The following is a 17,605-nucleotide window of genomic DNA, read 5'->3' as shown; positions in this document are numbered from 1 at the left end:
AAAATAAAAAAAATAACAAAACACAATAACCAAAAAAAAAAAAAAAATCCATGTAGACCAGTGTTACTAATTTTAAGACAAGTTATTTTCCTTTAAACCAATGGGTCTCCAGCTTCAGCAAACATGAGAATCATCAGGAGGGCTTGTTAAAACACAAATAGCTGGACCCCATCCTCAGTTTCTGATTCACTAGGTCTGGATTAGAACCCCACAATTTGTATTTCTTTTTTTTTTTTTTTTTAAAGATTTTATTTATTTATTTATTTGAGAGAGAGAGAGAGAAACAGCATGAGAGGGGATAGGGTCAGAGGGAGAAGCAGGCTCCCCGCTGAGCCGGGAGCCCGATGTGGGACTCGATCCCAGGACTCCAGGATCATGACAAGCCAAAGGCAGTCGCTTAACCAACTGAGCCACCCAGGCGCCCCACAATTTGTATTTCTAATTTCCAGCTGATGCTGGTCCAGGGACCACAATGAAACTACTGCCTTAAGCCATTCAAAAAATCCAGAAACTAATTTGGAAATTGGTGTTTTGTGTACTACAGCAACCATACAAAGACAAAAGGGGTTCAAAATTCGAACTTTCTCTGGAAGAAACTGACCTCCTTCAATCATAGCAGCATTCCTGGAAAAAACGTGAGAACTACAGTTTGTATTATTTTGATGTTCCAATATGTACATTGGAAGAAAGCAGAATATTTCAGTTTACAGGGCTTAAAACACAGAATGGAAACAAGAAAGAGTTAAAATTAGAAACGGCGAACATGAAGTCATTCTAGGTACCAGAAAGATCAATATGAGTATTCTGTAAGTATTCTATGTGCTCATAAAATATCACCCACAAATAAAAAACGTAACTCCAAATTAAAGATGGCCGACTAATCTTTGGCAAGGGCACCAATAATACACAATGGGGAAAGGATAGTCTCTTCAATAATGTTAAGAAAACTGGATATCCACATGCAAAAGAATGAAACTGGACCACTGTCTTACACCACTCAAAAAATTAACGTGAAATGGATTAAAGATTTAAATGTAAGAACCGAAACCATAAAACTCCTAGAAGAAAACACAGGGGAAAAGCTCCTCAGCACTGGCCTTAGCTAGTGATTTTTTGGATAGGCATCAAAAAGCACAGGCAACAAAAAGCAAAAATAAACAAGTGGGACTACATTAAACTAAACAGCCTGCACAGCAAAGAAAACCATCAACAAAATGAAAAGACAACCTACTGAATGGGAGAACATATTTGCAAGCCACGTATCTAACAAAGAGTTAATATCCAAAATATATGAGGAACTCCTACAACTCAATAGCAAAAAGCAAATAACCTGATTTAAAGAACGGGCAAAAGATGTGAATAGACATTTTTCCAAAGAAGACATACAACAAATGGCCAGTAGATACACGAAAAGGTTGGTTCAACACCACTAATCATCAGGAAAATGCAAACGAAAACCACAATGAGAAATTACCTCACACCTGTCAGAACGGCTATTATCAAAAAGATAATAGGGGTGCCTCAACGACTCATTGAGAGGAGCATGTGACTCTTGATCCTGGGGTCATGAGTTCGAGCCCCACGCTGGCTGTAGAGATTACTTAAATAAATAAACTTTTAAAAAAAGGTAAGAGAAAACGAGTATTAGGGCATGAAGATAAGGAAACCCTTGTATACTGTTGGGAGGAATGCTAACTGGTACAGCTATGGAAAACAGCATGGAAACTCTTCAAAAAATTAAAAGAGAATTATCATATGATCTAGTAATCCCACTTCTGGGTATAGATCCAAAAGAAATGAAGTCAGCACCTCAGAGATACCTGCATTCCCATGTTCACTGCAGCATTATTCACAATACGAAGCAAAGATATGGAAACAGCCTATGTATCCACTAACGAATATAGAACCTGCGCTATATACGTATAATGGAATACTATTCAGCCACTAAAAAGAAGGATCCTGCCATTTATGACCACAGAGATGAACCCAGAGGACATCATGCTAAGTGGAATAGGCCAGACACAGAAAAACAATATTGTACAATCTCACTTACATGGGGAATCTACAAAAGTCAAATGCATACTAAAACAGTGGTTGACGGGGGGATGGGGGACATGCAGAAATGTCAGTCAAAGGACACAGACTTTCAGTTATAAGATAAAGAAGCTCTGGGGACTGAATTTATAGCATAGTAAATAGAGTTAATAATACTGTATTGTATAATTTGAAATAAGCTGAGAGTAAGTTTTTAGGATTCTCACCACAAAAAAAGGTGAGAGGTGATAGATGTGTTAATTAATTTGACTGTGGAGCACCTGGGTGGCTCAGTTGGTTAAGCTACTGCCTTCGGCTCAGGTCATGATCCCAGGGTCCTGGGATCAAGTCCCACATCAGACTCCCTGCTCAGCGGGAAGCCTGCTTCTCCCTCTCCCTCTGCCACTCCCCCTGCTTGTTTGCTCGCTCTCTCTCTTCCTCGCAAATAAATAAAATCTTTAAAAAAAAATTAATTTGAGGGCGCCTGGGTGGCTCAGTTGGTTAAGCGACTGCCTTCGGCTCAGGTCATGATCCTGGAGTCCCGGGATCGAGTCCCGCATCGGGCTCCCTGCTCAGCAGGGAGTCTGCTTCTCCCTCTGACCTTCCTCCTTCTCATGCTCTCTGTCTCTCATTCTCTCTCTCTCAAATAAATAAATAAAATCTTAAAAAAAAAAAAATTAATTTGACTGTGGTAATCATTTCACATATTGATTAAATCATCATGTTGTATACCTTAAAAAAAAAATCACACTGTACAACCTAAATATATACAAAAAAAGAAAAACCCAACAAAGAGTTCAGAAATAAAATACTGTGTACAGATTTAAAATAAAATAAAGGCAGCATTTTAAATCAGCAGCAAAGGGAAAAGAGTATTGGAATAACTGGCTATCCATTTCAGAAAGTATATATACATATTAGATCTGCAACTATACCACACACAAAGGTGTCAGATGGATTATTTAAATATAAAAATTAACACTCTTCTAGAAGGAGAGAATCTATACTTGGGATTGAAGAGGTTCTTCCATGCATGACAAAAATATAATCTCATCTATAAATGGTGAAAAAATGACAGAGTCAATTAAAATGTAAAACTTCTTTAAGACAAAAAAGACCACAATACAAAATTAAATGGCAGAGCAACAAACAAATATTTGCAACTTACTATCCTTTATATGTAATATAACCTCAACAAACACCAGAGCTTTTGTTTCTTTTATTCACTACCTTATACCCAGGACCTAGAAGAGTGTCTAGTACACAGCTGATATTTACTGAAATAAATGAGTATCAGAAAAGTATTACAAGTCATCAAAATACCTGAGGAGAAAAATTAGCAACAATGCAAATGGGCAAAAAAATTCAAATGACTAATAAATATGTGAAAACAAAAAAATATGTATGAGATGTACAGAATGATTTGCCCACCAGACTAACAAAGATTAAATGGTAGAAACATTCAGCATCGGGTAGGTTGTGGGGAAAAGACACGCCTGTCACTGTGAGAACATAATAAAATGTATTTGCAGGACAATGTGGCATTACCTCTCAAATTTATAAATGTGTATACTGTTGGATCCAGCATCTAAACTTTAAAAATTTAACTCACAGAATACTCCTGTAAGTATGAAAAAATAATATAGCCAAAATGTTCTCTTTCATGATCACTGTAGAAACAACTCAGCTGTCCATCAAGTAGGGGGCTATATTCACATAATAGGAAACAGACGTTAAAAAGAATGAGACAATGCACAAACAATGAATCATGGAACACTTCATCTAAAACTAATGATGTAATGTATGGGGATTAACATAAGAATAAAAAAAAAATTAAAAAAAAAAAACAACTCAGCTTTCTCATAGTTGGTACAACTTTGAGAAAGTTATTGAACTGTTTTATGCTTTAACTTTGTTATATGTAGATTATTTGCAATGCTAATTGCTCCTACCTAATAGAGAAATTCTGATGATTAAATAACTTAAATCATCATAAAGACCTTAGCACCTCACATAGGAAAGCAAGTGTAAATATTCACTATTACTATTTATATACTTGTTTATTGTTTCTCTTCCCTAAAAAACTGTAAGATCTATTAGGGTGGAGGTTATATATATACATAAAATTTTGTTTTCATATTCAGTGAAAGGAAAGACAAGATATCAATCTTCTAGTATAAAAGATAAAGTATTAGGGCGCCTGGGTGGCTCAGATGGTTAAGCGTCTGCCTTTGGCTCAGGTCATGATCCCAGGGTCCTGGGATCGAGTCCCGCATCGGGCTCCCTGCTCCTTGGGAGCCTGTTTCTCCCTCTGCTTCTCTCTCTCTGTCTCTCATGAATAAATAAATAAAATCTTTAAAAAAAATAAAGTATTAAATTAGAATCCCTGCCTTAAACCATATACAAAAATCAAGGATTAAAGACTTTAACATGAAAAATATAACATTCATTATAAAGTTTTAGAGAATGCTATTATGACCTTGGGGTTAAAGAAGGATTTCTTAGGCAATAAAAAAGTGCTTATCATTAAGGAAATGCTAAATTTATTAAAATTCTGTATAGTAAAAAACATCAGAAACAAGGGGGGAAAAGTTACATTCTTGGGAAAGATAATTTGCAACCACATAGCTGATAGAAAATTAGTACCTGACTATATGTATTGTTCCTCTCATGATCTGATCAAAGTAAATAAAAAATGTTTAAAAACAACTCCTTCCACATCTAAAACATTTCCAAGATAGTGTCAGAACCATGGCCAGAGATATTAACTTGCAAATAAAATTTATGTCTTTCTTGTGTAGAATTGTTTTCTTTCTTTCAAGAGCCAAGGAAACAGATTATTATTAGTAAAAAGTAATATATTTACAATGACTCAGAGTCTTCTATAGACCATCAAAATGTCCAACGTGAATTTTCTTGAAAAATTTCTACAACCCCTCTTAATTCATTTAGTCATCATGTATGTATCAATTACTTTCATTGGCATTTGCATCTTTCTTTAACTAATGGGTATGTGTCACACTCAGTATTCTCCTTTTGACTGGGATATGGTTCTGGGATATGGATATCTTAGTGTATATACAGAAATATTTTTAAATAATTATCAATGTTGTCTTTCATGAGCAAATTTCTCTTCATGTTCTAATGTTTTTTTGTTTTTTTGCTTGTTTGTTTGTTTTGGTAGCTGGTTTTGTTGGCGCAGAGAAGATGCTCAAAAAGTGCTTAATGATGAAATCAATAGTTGAATCTGGTCAGGGGTTATATTATTATTAGATGTTCTTATTAAAAATTAATTTATTCACTCAACACATATTTACTGGTCATCTACTCTATCTCAGAGCCCTTGGGACACAGCAATGAAACAAAACCATTGTTATTATGGAGCTCACTTTCTAGTGGAGGTAACATAATAAACAATTAAATATGATAGGTGGTGGTGAGTGTGAAGGGAAAATAAAGCAAGGTAAGTAGACAAAAAAGATGAAGGGCGTGGGGCTACTTTCAATGGGATAGAGAGGAATGTTCTTGGATAATTTGACATTGGAGCAAAAAATGAAGTGAAATGGACAGACATCTGAGAGAAGCAAGTGCAAATGACCTGTGGTGAGAACCCAAATAGCTGGAGGTAAGTGGATGAGGGAAAGCCACAAGAGACGAAGATAGAATAATAGCAGGAGGTCAGATCAAGTAGAGTTGTATAAGCTATGGTGAAAATTTTGGATTTTATCCTGAAAGAGTTAGAAACCCTTGTTAGATTTTGGCAAGAGGAACAATAAGTCCATCTTGGATCTTAAAAGCACTCTGGTTGTTGTGTTAAAACAAGACACACACACACACACACACTGAAAGGGAAGCAAAAGGATAGAATCAGGAAGAACATTAGAAGGTTGTTGCAATAATTTTGGTAAATTATGACAGAACAGAAGAATGAAGGGCTTGAGATATGGCCAAATTCTGCATACATTTCAAAGATAAAGTCATGAGTATTTGATAATATGTTGGAAGAGGGATCTGAGAGAAATGAGTCAAGGAACAAACACTTCAAGGATTTTGGCTTCAACAACTGGAAAGATGGAGTTGTCATTTACCCAGAAGAGGAAAGTGGGAGAAAAAGCAAGTTTGGGTGGATAATCAAGAATGAGATAGATACGCAAGAAGACAGAAAGATAAATGTCTGGAGTTCAGGAGAATGACCTAGGCTGCAGACAGACATCTGGGAATCATTAGGGTGTAAAGAAATTCTGCAGATAGACCAAGAAATGAATATTAGATTGAAATGATAGGAGTTTTAGTGGGAAAACCTGACTGGAAGGTGGTGAAGAGAAGATTAAAAGAGATAGTAGAGGAACAGTACATTTAGATAATTCTTTGGAGAATTTATGCTATGAAGGAGTAGAGGAATGTGGCAAGTAGTGGAAGGGAGAAGGGATGTCAAGGTTGCAATTACAGCATGGCTGGGTGTTCATTGCAATAATCAAATTGATAGAGAAATGAACAATTTTGCTAGAGGAGGGCACAACAGCAGGAAAAGAGCCCTTGACAACTGTGGAGGGGATAGAATTCAATGTCTGAGGGAGGAGTGGCCTTAGAAAGATGCAGGACAAAGGAACAAGATAAGGGTGTGGTAAATGAGCCCAGACACAGGTAGACTGGTATATTTGGAGGTGGGAACTTTTAGAATTTCTCTTATTACTGATTCTCTCTTTCCTTGAAATAAGAGGGTCTTACTTGAGAGAAAGGAATGGGGAATAAATTTTAATAGTTTAGGGACAGAAAAGGAATTATGAAATAGTAGATTCAAAGATTCATAGTATGAGTTGTCCAGGGAAATGTGTAGAATTTCTGGCCAGCATTCTGGGCTACTGAGGTTTGATTAAGAATTTAAATCCAGATGAGACAGTAGGCACAAAGTAGTTGGATTTAATCAGGTTGTAACTAATGGAGGGGTGAGTAGAGAACAGGGCAAGGGACTGATTACAGTTATAGAGCAAGGGATTGAAATCAGGTCTGGGAGGAGGAGAAGAGGACACCAGGAGGTGAGAAGCCATGAAAAAATAGGAGAGGGGGGCTTAGAAGTCCCAGGGAGTCAAAGGGTTAATGGAGTTTGGACACTAGAGGTAATGATCTGAAAAAATAGGAAGTGGTGGTCATCAGGTGGAATGTTTGAAATTGAGATTATGGAGGGGCACACTAACTGCTAATGATAAAGTCTGGAGTGGGATAGATCATTTGAAATGGGGTGGAGGCAAGTTCATAGGAGGCAAGGAGGGGGAGGAAGAATTAAGAAATGAAATTATTGGAAGAATTCTCCATGTGGACATTGAAATCCTCAAGAATCATAATGGTAGCAGTGGAGAGAGTGACAGGATGATAAAGGAAAAAATTAAACTCTGTGAGAAGTGAAGGTGAGTGATTGGGGGTCTGAAGATGACTGCCCCAAAGAGACTAGCGTGTGGCATAGTCTTACCACATGGACTTCAGAGGAGCTGAAATGGGGGGTGGAAAGGTGAGGGGTAGAAGGAGAATAGATGGTCCCCAGGATGCAGCAAGGAGCAGGGAAGACACTCATTTTGTCATACTGTGTGAGACAGACATAGTTGACCTTCTGAACTCATGCACAGAAGATAAAAATACTTGACCACAGCTCTCTTCTTTTTCTTGGCCTCAGCATTTTTTAAAAATTTTATTTTATTATGTTATGTTAAGTCATCATACATTACATCATTAGTTTTTGATGTAGTGTTCCATGATTCATTGTTTGCATATAACACCCAGTGCTCCATTAAGTATGTGCCCTCTTTAACACCCACCACCAGGCTAACCCATCCCCCCACCCCCTCCCCTGTAGAACCCTCAGTTTGTTTCTTGGAGTCCATAGTCTCTCATGGTTCCTCTCCCCCTCTGATTCCCCCCCTTCATTTTTCCCTTCCTACTATTTTCTTTTTTTTTTTTTAATTTTATTGTTATGTTAGTCACCATACAATACATCATTAGTTTTTGATGTAGTGATCCACAATCCATTGTTTTCGTATAACACCCAGTGCCCTCCTTAATACCCATCACCGGGCTAACCAATCCCCCCCTCCCCCCTCCCCTCTAAAACCCTGTTTGTTTCTCAGGTCCATAGTCTCTCATGGTTCATCTCTCCCTCCTTCCTACTATTTTCTTTTATTTTTTTTTAACATATAATGTATTATTTGTTTCAGAGGTACAGGTCTGTGATTCATCAGTCTTACACAATTCACAACGCTCACCATAGCACATACCCTCCCCAATGTCCATCACCCAGCCACCCCAGCCTTCCCACCCCCCACCACTCCAGCAACCCTCAGTTTGTTTCCTGAGGTGAAGAATTCCTCATATCAGTGAGATCATATGATACTTGTCTTTCTCTGATTGACTTATTTCCGCTTAGCATAATACCCTCTAGTTCCATCCACGTCATTGCAAATGGCAAGATTTCATTTTTTTTATGGCTGCATAATATTCCATTGTATATATATACCACATCTTCTTTACCCATTCATCTGTTGATGGACATCTCAGCTCTTTCCACAGTTTGGCTATTGTGGACATTGCTGCTATAAACATTGCAGTGCACGTATCCCTTTGGATCACTACATTTGTATCTTTGGGGTAAATACCCAGTAGTGCAATTGCTGGGTCGTAAGGTAGCTCTATTTTCAACTTTTTGAGGAACCTCCATACTGTTTTCCAGAGTGGCTGCACCAGCTTGCATTCCCACCAACAGTGTGGGAGGGTTCCCCTTTCTCCGCATCCTCACCAACATCTGTCGTTTCCTGTTAATTTTAGCTAATTGTCATTAATTTAGTTAATTGTCATTCCCTTGTTAATTTTAGCCATTCTGACTGGTGTGAGGTGGTATCTGCTTGAGGTTTTGATTTGGATTTCCCTGATCTAGCCTCAGCACTTAAGACCCAATGGTATTTTTTCTTTTTCTCCCATTTCCAAATAAAACTAATGATCTTCCAATCACTGAGTAAGTCCTTAGGTTTTGTTTGGCTGAATGAGACGTGTGCTGTCTGTATGTACAAAAGCATCTACGCTTGTTCATTTATTATGAAGAGCAAGCCAGTTATTTTATGTTATTTTCATTTCCCTGGTCTTAAAATAAATCAGTTTATCTAGATTTCTAGAAATGAAACTGCCTAGTTGACATCTCATAGCTGTTTGGGGTCCTTTGGGACTTGAGCTTTTTACAAACCTTTGCTCTGTATGTGAAAATAGCAGGGAACAGAAGAGCACAGGCAATGACTTACAGAATGAAATGCAACTAAAAGCTAGATTTTAAATGAATGTCCATCTATTTATGGAAGTCCTTTCACATTTCCATCAGCCTGATCTGCAAAATTTCCTGGATTTAGAAAAAAAATCTGTCTTTTCTGTTTTCTTTCAACTCATTCAATATAAAAGCAAAATAAAATCTAGTTAGGGTCACAGTATTCATTCAATTGTTCAACACTATTGCACAAAACTCCTTACAAGTTTTTCATTCTTGAAGATCATTTTCTGTTTTCTCATCTGCAGAGTCAGACACAGTCAGTGCCGGGAAAGCAACTTCAGAGCGAGAAATGATCCAGTAGCGACTTGGCAATTTTTCTTACATCCTGTTCAGTGCCTGGAGAATGTGGTTAATGGGGGAGGGAATGAGTTACTCAGTTGAATATATGCTTTAATTAAGATGCTACAACAATACATTTCAGATATAGATTAAATTTCCCTTTCTAGAGGAACAATAACGTGCTGTTTTCTTCACCTATTTTTGCAAATACTGTGTTAGTCAAATAGAAAGTAGTATATTTGGGGGAGACTTGGATGTGTCTCTTGCCCATGGGTCTGTCTTAACTTCCTCTGAATTTGCCCAGTTGCTTCTTTGGCCCGTTTACGAATAAAAATACATTCTCTTTCTCTCTTGATAATTCATGATAGCCTTTGCAGCAAAGTTTGATCTTCCAACATCTTGCTTAGAGAGGGAGTGGGAAGATGACTATTTCCTTCATGTGGTAACAGTACAGGGAGATGAAGCTCACACCAGCACCCACATGCATGAATTTGTTTTTAGCCTTGAAATGATCTCTGATTTACACACAGAACTCATTCTTAGAGAGGCTGAATATGGGTTTTCCATGTACTCACTCCTCAGAAAAAGAAAAGAGGGGAAAAAAGAAAAACCAGAATCTTATTGTACCAAAGGCCTTTCTTCATTCACCTCAGCTTCATTTTCTCACTAATCCTTGCTTAGTATTTACTTGTTGAGCTCACTTATTTAAAATAAAAATACTTTCACAAAAATGTTTACGTGCCATAGAGAGAGTGAAAGGGACGATGCTGCCCCTGTATAGTTCCAGGAAACCTCTGGACCTGGAGGGCCATAAACATTCACAGCCTTCCCGGGGCCCAGGGGCTGGTGGATCATGGGCAGTAAATTACTGCCCAGGTCCTGTGTTAGGAACAGCCCCATAGGCAGAGATGTGTAGGCGGCTGACATTTTAAAAGCTTTTGTGGAGGCAAAATGATTTGCAAGTGTTTGGCAAACAAAACCTCTGTGTAGTTCTGTGTCACTTTCAAAGTCAACTTTGGACTTCTAAAACTTCCATGTTTATGAGAACAGAAAACTATTCTTCAGCCTGATGCATATGAAGAACTCCACACTGCTCTGTGTGCAAAGGTGAATCCTAAGGATTGAGAAGAGGGGGTTTATGTTCTGTAACCATGAACTTCAGTGGGAGCCTCAGAGAAATGGGCATAAATCCAGAGAAAAGCAGGCAGAACCTCTTAAAGATGAAATTTACTTGGTCTATTTCAGTGGCCTTTGGGTTAGTTTCCACGGACACCTGCTTTTGCGGCCAGGGTGGTCAGCAGACAGATAGCTCAGGCATGTGCTTCCCTGGCTGTGTAAAGGAATAAAAGTTGGTAAGCAGAGAGCAGGAAAAGGCAGCCCTTTTAAGTAGGTTCAGGACCAAAGGGAACGTGATTGATCAATTATTTAACATAGAGGATGGAAATAAACTGAGTAGAAAGATCACTCGGGTCTCCATGCCCATGGGAATCCTGGTTATCGTGACTATGAGCCCTTAACCAGAGCATCTTTGTCTTCCCTGGCAGCCAAAGTCCTGAGTTAGAGATGAACACTCTATTAGAAACACACACCAAGAAATCACAGGTAAGTTAGATAAGCAGGTAATTAAAAAAAATAGATTCTGCAGACTGATAGTATAAATGAAAGATATTTAGAAAACCCATTCATTCATTTCAGAGGGGAAGAGACTGGGTCAATCACTTAAGCTTTCCCAGCCGTTCTGATGGCGGAGCTGAGACAAGCACCCAGGTGTCTTGGACTCCTGGCAGAGAGGGTTCTGCTCCCATCAATCATTTGATCCAAATATCACACACAGACCTGTAAAGTTTAGGAGAATTCCTGACACCAAAAACCAGTATCCCTAATGAAAAGAAATATGCCCCTTCTCACTCTCCCTTCACCTTGACCTTCAGGGTTTTTTTTGTAAACTCTTTTCCCCTTCAAATACTTCTTTAGAATTGGGAGGTCGTGGGGGTAAAAACGAAAAGAGAGAAGAATTCAGAGCAATTTAGAGCATTTAAATGCTCCCTGGACGGGAGCATCTAAAACATCTCTGGCCTCCTTTATAGATGAGCAGAAAAGAGGAATGCTTCTACAAGGAACTTCCAAATGCAGATTCTGATTCAGTGGGGTCTAGGGTGGGGCCTGAGATTCTGCCTTGCTACCAAGCTCTGGTGATGCTGACCCATGGACCACTCTCTTGAGTATCAAGGAGTAGATCAAGTGACTAGCTTCAGGTTATTCAACTAGTTAGTGGTTACTACAGTGACCATAATAATTATCAACTAATTTCAGAGGGTTCACAGCTGTGTAACTTTAAGCACGTTCCTGAAACACTGAGTTACAGGTTCTTCATCTATAAAAAGTATAGTTTATGGGATTCGTGACCCCTTTGGCTAGCTAATAGGGATAGTGTTGTCTTCATATAGACCTTTATTTACAAAGGAGAGCAATATAAAGGAAAATTTTGAATTGGGAGCCGGGAGCCTCTGGATGACCCAGCTATATGACCAGAGGAAACACTCAGGCCTCAGTTTCTTTCCCTAAAAGAAGAAGTTGGCCTGGGTCACCTTTAAGATTTAATATCCTTTTTTTCAATTCTAAATAGAGTTTATTATTTATGATAGGTAGTTTTTTAGACAGCTTCCTTCTGGGCAGATATGAAAATACAGTAAGAGCTGAAACTTGCCACATGCCAGGCAGTATTCTAAGAGCTTTCCACATATTAACTCTTTGAGTCTTCACTACAACCCAGTGAGTTGGACCTTGCTATCCCCGCTCGACAGATGAAGAGGCTGAGGCCCAGAGAGGCTCAAGGTCATTCAAGTATAAGTGGAAGAGCCAAGCCCCAGGTAACATGGCTTTAGTCTGTGCTCTCACTGACTCAGTTACTGGCAATGGTCCACTCTAAAGAGTTTCTGGCTATAGAGCCCATCCACATTCATTATTTGAACCAAGTCACCATCTTGTGAGCTGTCTTAAGCGTCATCACTGCCTCCATCTTACATGTGTGAAAACTGAGATTCATATAAGTGGCAATTGGAGAAGCCAGGATTTAAATCAAGTTTGATTGCATACAAAGCTATGTCCTTTGTAGTTTTCCTGCCCCTTCAAACCTGAAGCTCTAGCTATGAACACCAAACTTATTCAGATATGGGGAAAGCTTGGTCTCAGCTGACCAGCCTGGAGGAGATGGAGTCCATAAAGTATTTCTAACATTTAGTGGCTGGTTTTAAAATTTAAAAATAAATTGGGGCACCTGGGTGGCTCAGCTGGCTGTGTCCAACTCTTGATTTTGGCTCAGGTCATGATTTCAGTGTTGTGGGATCAAGCCCTGCCTCAGGCTCTATGCTCAGCAGAGAGTCTGCTTGGGATTCTCTTTCTCCCTCTCCCTCTCCCTCTGCCCCTCTTCCCCACACTCTCTCTCAAATAAATAAATAAATCTTTAAAAATTTTTAGAAATAAGTTGATTTATCATCCACTAAACTTGCTATATGTACTTGCTAAGTGTACTGATATAGAGAGTTTTGGGTTTCCTATGTAGACAATAATACCAATAATAAAATTTTTGTTTTTTATTTCCAAAAGAAAATTCCTTCTAGTTCTAACTGCCCACCACATGGAACATAATGTTCCTACTTTAAGTAAGTACAGTAATTTGGAATCTTGCTATCTTTATTCCTGCAGCATATCAATGGTCCGTTGAATGCCAAGTTCTGGAACAGTTAACAGAGACCCATAATTATGCATAATTTCTACGGGAAAACTGTCCTTGCTCCACTTGAGGACATATGTTTTTTAAGAGCATAGTGGGTGAAGGGGGGCATGAGAGTGTTTGTAGGCTTACAACATTCCAGTGACTAGGAGTATTCTGGAATTATGCCTCTTTTCATTCTATCACCCAAGCTGAATGCCTGAATTTTTGGATGTAATCCCATGAAATCACTACAAGTCCCTTAACTAAATTATTCCAATGCCAATCTGCAGTCACTGCATACTCAGGTGGGCTGCACAACACGTACATCTTTGGCTGTTTCACAAGATGAGGAATCTCAGAGTTAACTTGTTTTTTCAAAAAAAGGGAAAAAAAGGATCTGGGCATTTAAGACACCCACTTGCTTCATAGAGAATTATGGTAAACATCCAAGGATGGTTGGATATGCCTTTCAGGGAAATGCTCCCTGAGACCTTCCTGATGATACTTGACATATATACAACAGATGCCATCTTTACTAACTATATTTATTTCAGTCCATCTCATCCTGCCCTCACAGGAACCAGGAGAAGTAGGTACTCTCTTCCCTTCTGTAGAGGAAAAATGGAAGCTCCCAGCAGCCAGGGTCTCATTTGCATGGGGCTGTGTCTGGACTACAATACGGGCCCCCTGGTTTTTTGTCCGGGGCTTTCTTCACTACACCAAGGCTATGATTTTAACATCTTACAAATGTCCTGTGAGAACGTCTATATGAAATATATGCTCTTTCTAAGTCTGTTTACTTCTGACTCTGTGGAAAAATTTAAGAGACATTAGTAACTTCTTTTTTTTTTTTTCTTTTCTCAAGTCCCTGTGAAAAAATGACTTTCTCTGCAGTGCCTCCTGTCTGGGCCCTGGAAGGAATCCAAAACTGTCATGTGTTTTCCATCTGGCACTCTTTCAAGAATCTCTTTGCTTCTTCCTACAGCCTGGAGGCCATCGTGCAGAACTCTGTAGAGCACTCCTGACAGGTTGACTGAGGCACACTGACAACAGGGAGCCTCAAAGTAGACCTCAAAGGTTTGCAGGGCATGCAGGTGCACCCCGCTACATGGAAACTCACTCTAAGACAGAAAGGGCCCCCAGAGAAACTGCTTTTCAAAAGTAGACAACTACCTGCTGATCTGTCGTGCAACTTTTAAATAGAGAAGTACCCAAGTGAATTTTTACAATATGATTCAACTTATGAAAATAAATTCACTTTGGCTTTCCTGAAGCAGTCATGGGTCACAGGTTTGAAAGGCAACACGGCAAAGAAACACTGGAACTTCCAAAAGAAGGTTGATGGGGAGAGGGTCCCTCACTGCAGTTTGAGCTGTCCCACCTCCCCAAGGCCCAGCCAGAGAAGACCAATGAGATGACAGAAGTCACAGCTTTGCTGAAGCTTAGAAATCTGTATTTACAAAGGGGTTTGCAGTAGAGACTGCTGTCTATTTACCTTCTGAAATAGGTCAAGAAAGTGAAACTTTGGAAGGCAATCAATGGGCAAGATCCGAATAGTGTATGCTGAGGACAACTCAGTCATTGTTACCCAGATTCTAAAAAGCACCTGCAGCCCATCTTGCCAACCCCCCACCCCCCACCAAATTCAACTCAATCAAGGTGTAAAAGAAATAAAGATGGCCTTGCCTAGACATTCGTACTTGGATGAGCCCAAGTGTGAATCCATTTTTATGTATTAAGTGTGTTCCTCATCATTTGAGCAAACTCTTTTTCCCTCCCCTCCTCTTCACCTCTTCTCTCTTTCCTTTGCTTCCTCTGTTAACCACTGAAAAGACATTGGGACAGCCTGTTGTTTAAGGACTCCTGCGGGCGATCCCAGCACTTCCGGAGCTGGAAGGGAACAAATAACCGCTCAATATCTTTACAAGTGAGGCAAACCAAGAGCCAGGACATTGAACCAATGTGTGTAATGCTTGAGGGCTGTCAGACAGAGCCAAGTCCCTGGCGCTGAGGCGCTCGGAGTTGCCCCATCTCTGGTTTCCTGCTCTGCTTTCAGGCAGAACATGGTCTCCGGAATCCCTGTATATAGGAGCCAGCTCCTGGGGAGAACAGCCTGGCACTTAGTCAACCCCAAATTTAGAGGTCCAGGCAACAAGGAGTTTCCCTTCCATGTGTCTTTTCCATGAGGCACGATGGCACCTGTATGACTTTCTTATGGGTGTCGTAACAAATTACCACACACTGCGTGGCTTGAAACAATAAGCATTTATTCTTTCACTGTCTGGAAGGTCAGATATCCAAAGTCAAGGTGTTGGCAGGGTCACACTCCCTTCAAAAACTCTGGAAGGGATCCTTCCTTGCGCCTTCCAGCTTCTGGTGGTTCCAGGTGTTCCTTGGCTTGTGGCTGCATAAATCCAATCTCTGCTTCTGTGGTCACCTGGTCTTCTCCTCTGTGCCTGTGACTTCTTTTCTTGTCTTACAAGAACACTCGTCATTAGATTTGGGCCAACCCAGCTAATCTAAGATGATTTTTCTCATCTCAGGATGCTTAATTTAATTACATTTTTTTCCAAATTAGGTCACATTCACAGGTTCCAGGGGTTAGGACTTAGAAATATCTTCTTGGGGGCCACCATTTGACACACTCTAGCATTCATGTACATAAACTCTCAGAAACACCCCAAATCTTCAGTGTATATATAGTAAATTCCATATTTGCATTTCCCAGGGTGTGGGTCTTGCACCCAGTTTTGAGGAGCTATTTTCCAAATGAATATCATGGTGGGATGATTTTGGCAATTTGCTAATTTGATGTAACAAACAAGCAGTAAGCAGGTTTTTAAATTTTGTTTTGTTTCCTCGTTTGCTTAGGTGTAGGACTCCTTAGAACCTTTAAGAAGCTGATGGGCATCATGGCTTTTCAGAAATGGGATTCAGTGCATGGCATTTCCCAGGTGGCAGTTCCCAGTATGTTTTTGAATAATTATGTTTTGTTTGGGTTTCCCAGAAAGCAGGACTTAAGACAAGTCTTTAGTGCAAGCTTTCCACTGAGGACTATTATCCAGGGAACCAGAGAGAAGGGTGGGGCCCATCACAGACTGAAGGAGAGCTAGCCCAGAGTCTGGCTGCTTCCCAGGCTGTTGGCAGCCTGAACACATGGAACAGCTCAAAGAGCTGGATAAAATGTGTCTGGGGGCTCTCTACTTGGGGAAGGAAAGAGACAGGAGTTATCCACTGGGTCCCTCCATAATTAGTTCACTTTCCCCACCCATGCAGGCTCTGTACCTAGCTCTTCGCACCTAGCAGGTCCTCATCTGCCTTTGTGAGCACCCACAAGAAGCAGGTTAGAGCCTACCCAGAAGTGGTCATACCACAGTCACTGGATTGGGAGACACCCAAGACCCTGTGAATCTGAAGCTGTGTTTGAGGGGTGTCAGATTTGCTCCTGGGCCCATTAGTTCAGAGAACATCCCATGAAACAAGTGCTCCCTGAAAGACTTTTTGAGAAAACATCTTCATTATTAAATTGCTATGATACATCATTTCATTCACAAACTTGCATTAATCTTATTTATTCATTATGGTATCACCTTACACTCCCTTATTTCTATACTTTGGAGACACTGTCATTAGTCTAATTTGACATTTGTTACTATGCCTTTAAAAATTTTAACTCAGGAGAGAGTTCATTCTTGGAAGAACTACTTATACACACTGGAAATAACATTCTTGGAGGTGATTAATTTTAACTTCATTTGTATTCATATCTTCAGACTGCATGCTATGAAAATGGAATTGTTACTTAAGGTATGAAATACTTCCTGTCCTGTTCATTTGGATGATGCAATAAATACTATCCTACCAACAGAGAAGGGGAAAATACACAGCAGTTTCTTATCTACTCAGTGGGAGAGAAAAAGAGAAAAAAAGAAGGAAAAGAAAGCATTGTCTGGTCCAAATTTGGGGTAGTTACATTAAACAGAAGAATTGATAAATGAAAATGTATTCCTGGGACACCTGGTGGCTCAGTCAGTTAAGCATCCAACTCTTGATTTTGGTTCAGGTCATGATCTCAGGATTGTGAGGTGGAGCCTGTGTTGGGCTCTGTGCTCAATATGGAGTCTGCTTGAGATTCTCTCTCTCCCTCTGCTCCTCCCTCCCCTCTCAAAATAAGTAAATAAAATCCTAAAAAGGAGAAAAAAAAGAAAATGTATTCCTTTGCAATGACTGTAATTGGCTAATGTTGAGGGTGAGAGAATATTAATTATTCCTCG

At 39.6% G+C, this 17,605-nt stretch overlaps 1 protein-coding gene across 1 annotated transcript in view; it reads right to left on the bottom strand.

Moving 5' to 3' along the window:
- The window catches only part of LOC110589222 (nucleolar complex protein 3 homolog), a 28,822-nt gene extending 13,909 nt beyond the window's left edge, over positions 1-14,913 (bottom strand). Inside the window, exon 1 of the mRNA XM_044920752.1 lies at positions 14,827-14,913. Within this exon, the coding sequence (XP_044776687.1) occupies positions 14,827-14,913 (87 nt within the window). The remainder of the gene's footprint in view (positions 1-14,826) is intronic.
- Between the last annotated feature and the right edge of the window lie 2,692 nt (positions 14,914-17,605).

Source organism: Neomonachus schauinslandi, chromosome 13 (assembly GCF_002201575.2).
Source record: "Neomonachus schauinslandi chromosome 13, ASM220157v2, whole genome shotgun sequence".
NCBI classification, from domain to species: domain Eukaryota; kingdom Metazoa; phylum Chordata; class Mammalia; order Carnivora; family Phocidae; genus Neomonachus; species Neomonachus schauinslandi.
This window is presented reverse-complemented; position numbering and strand designations above follow the sequence as displayed.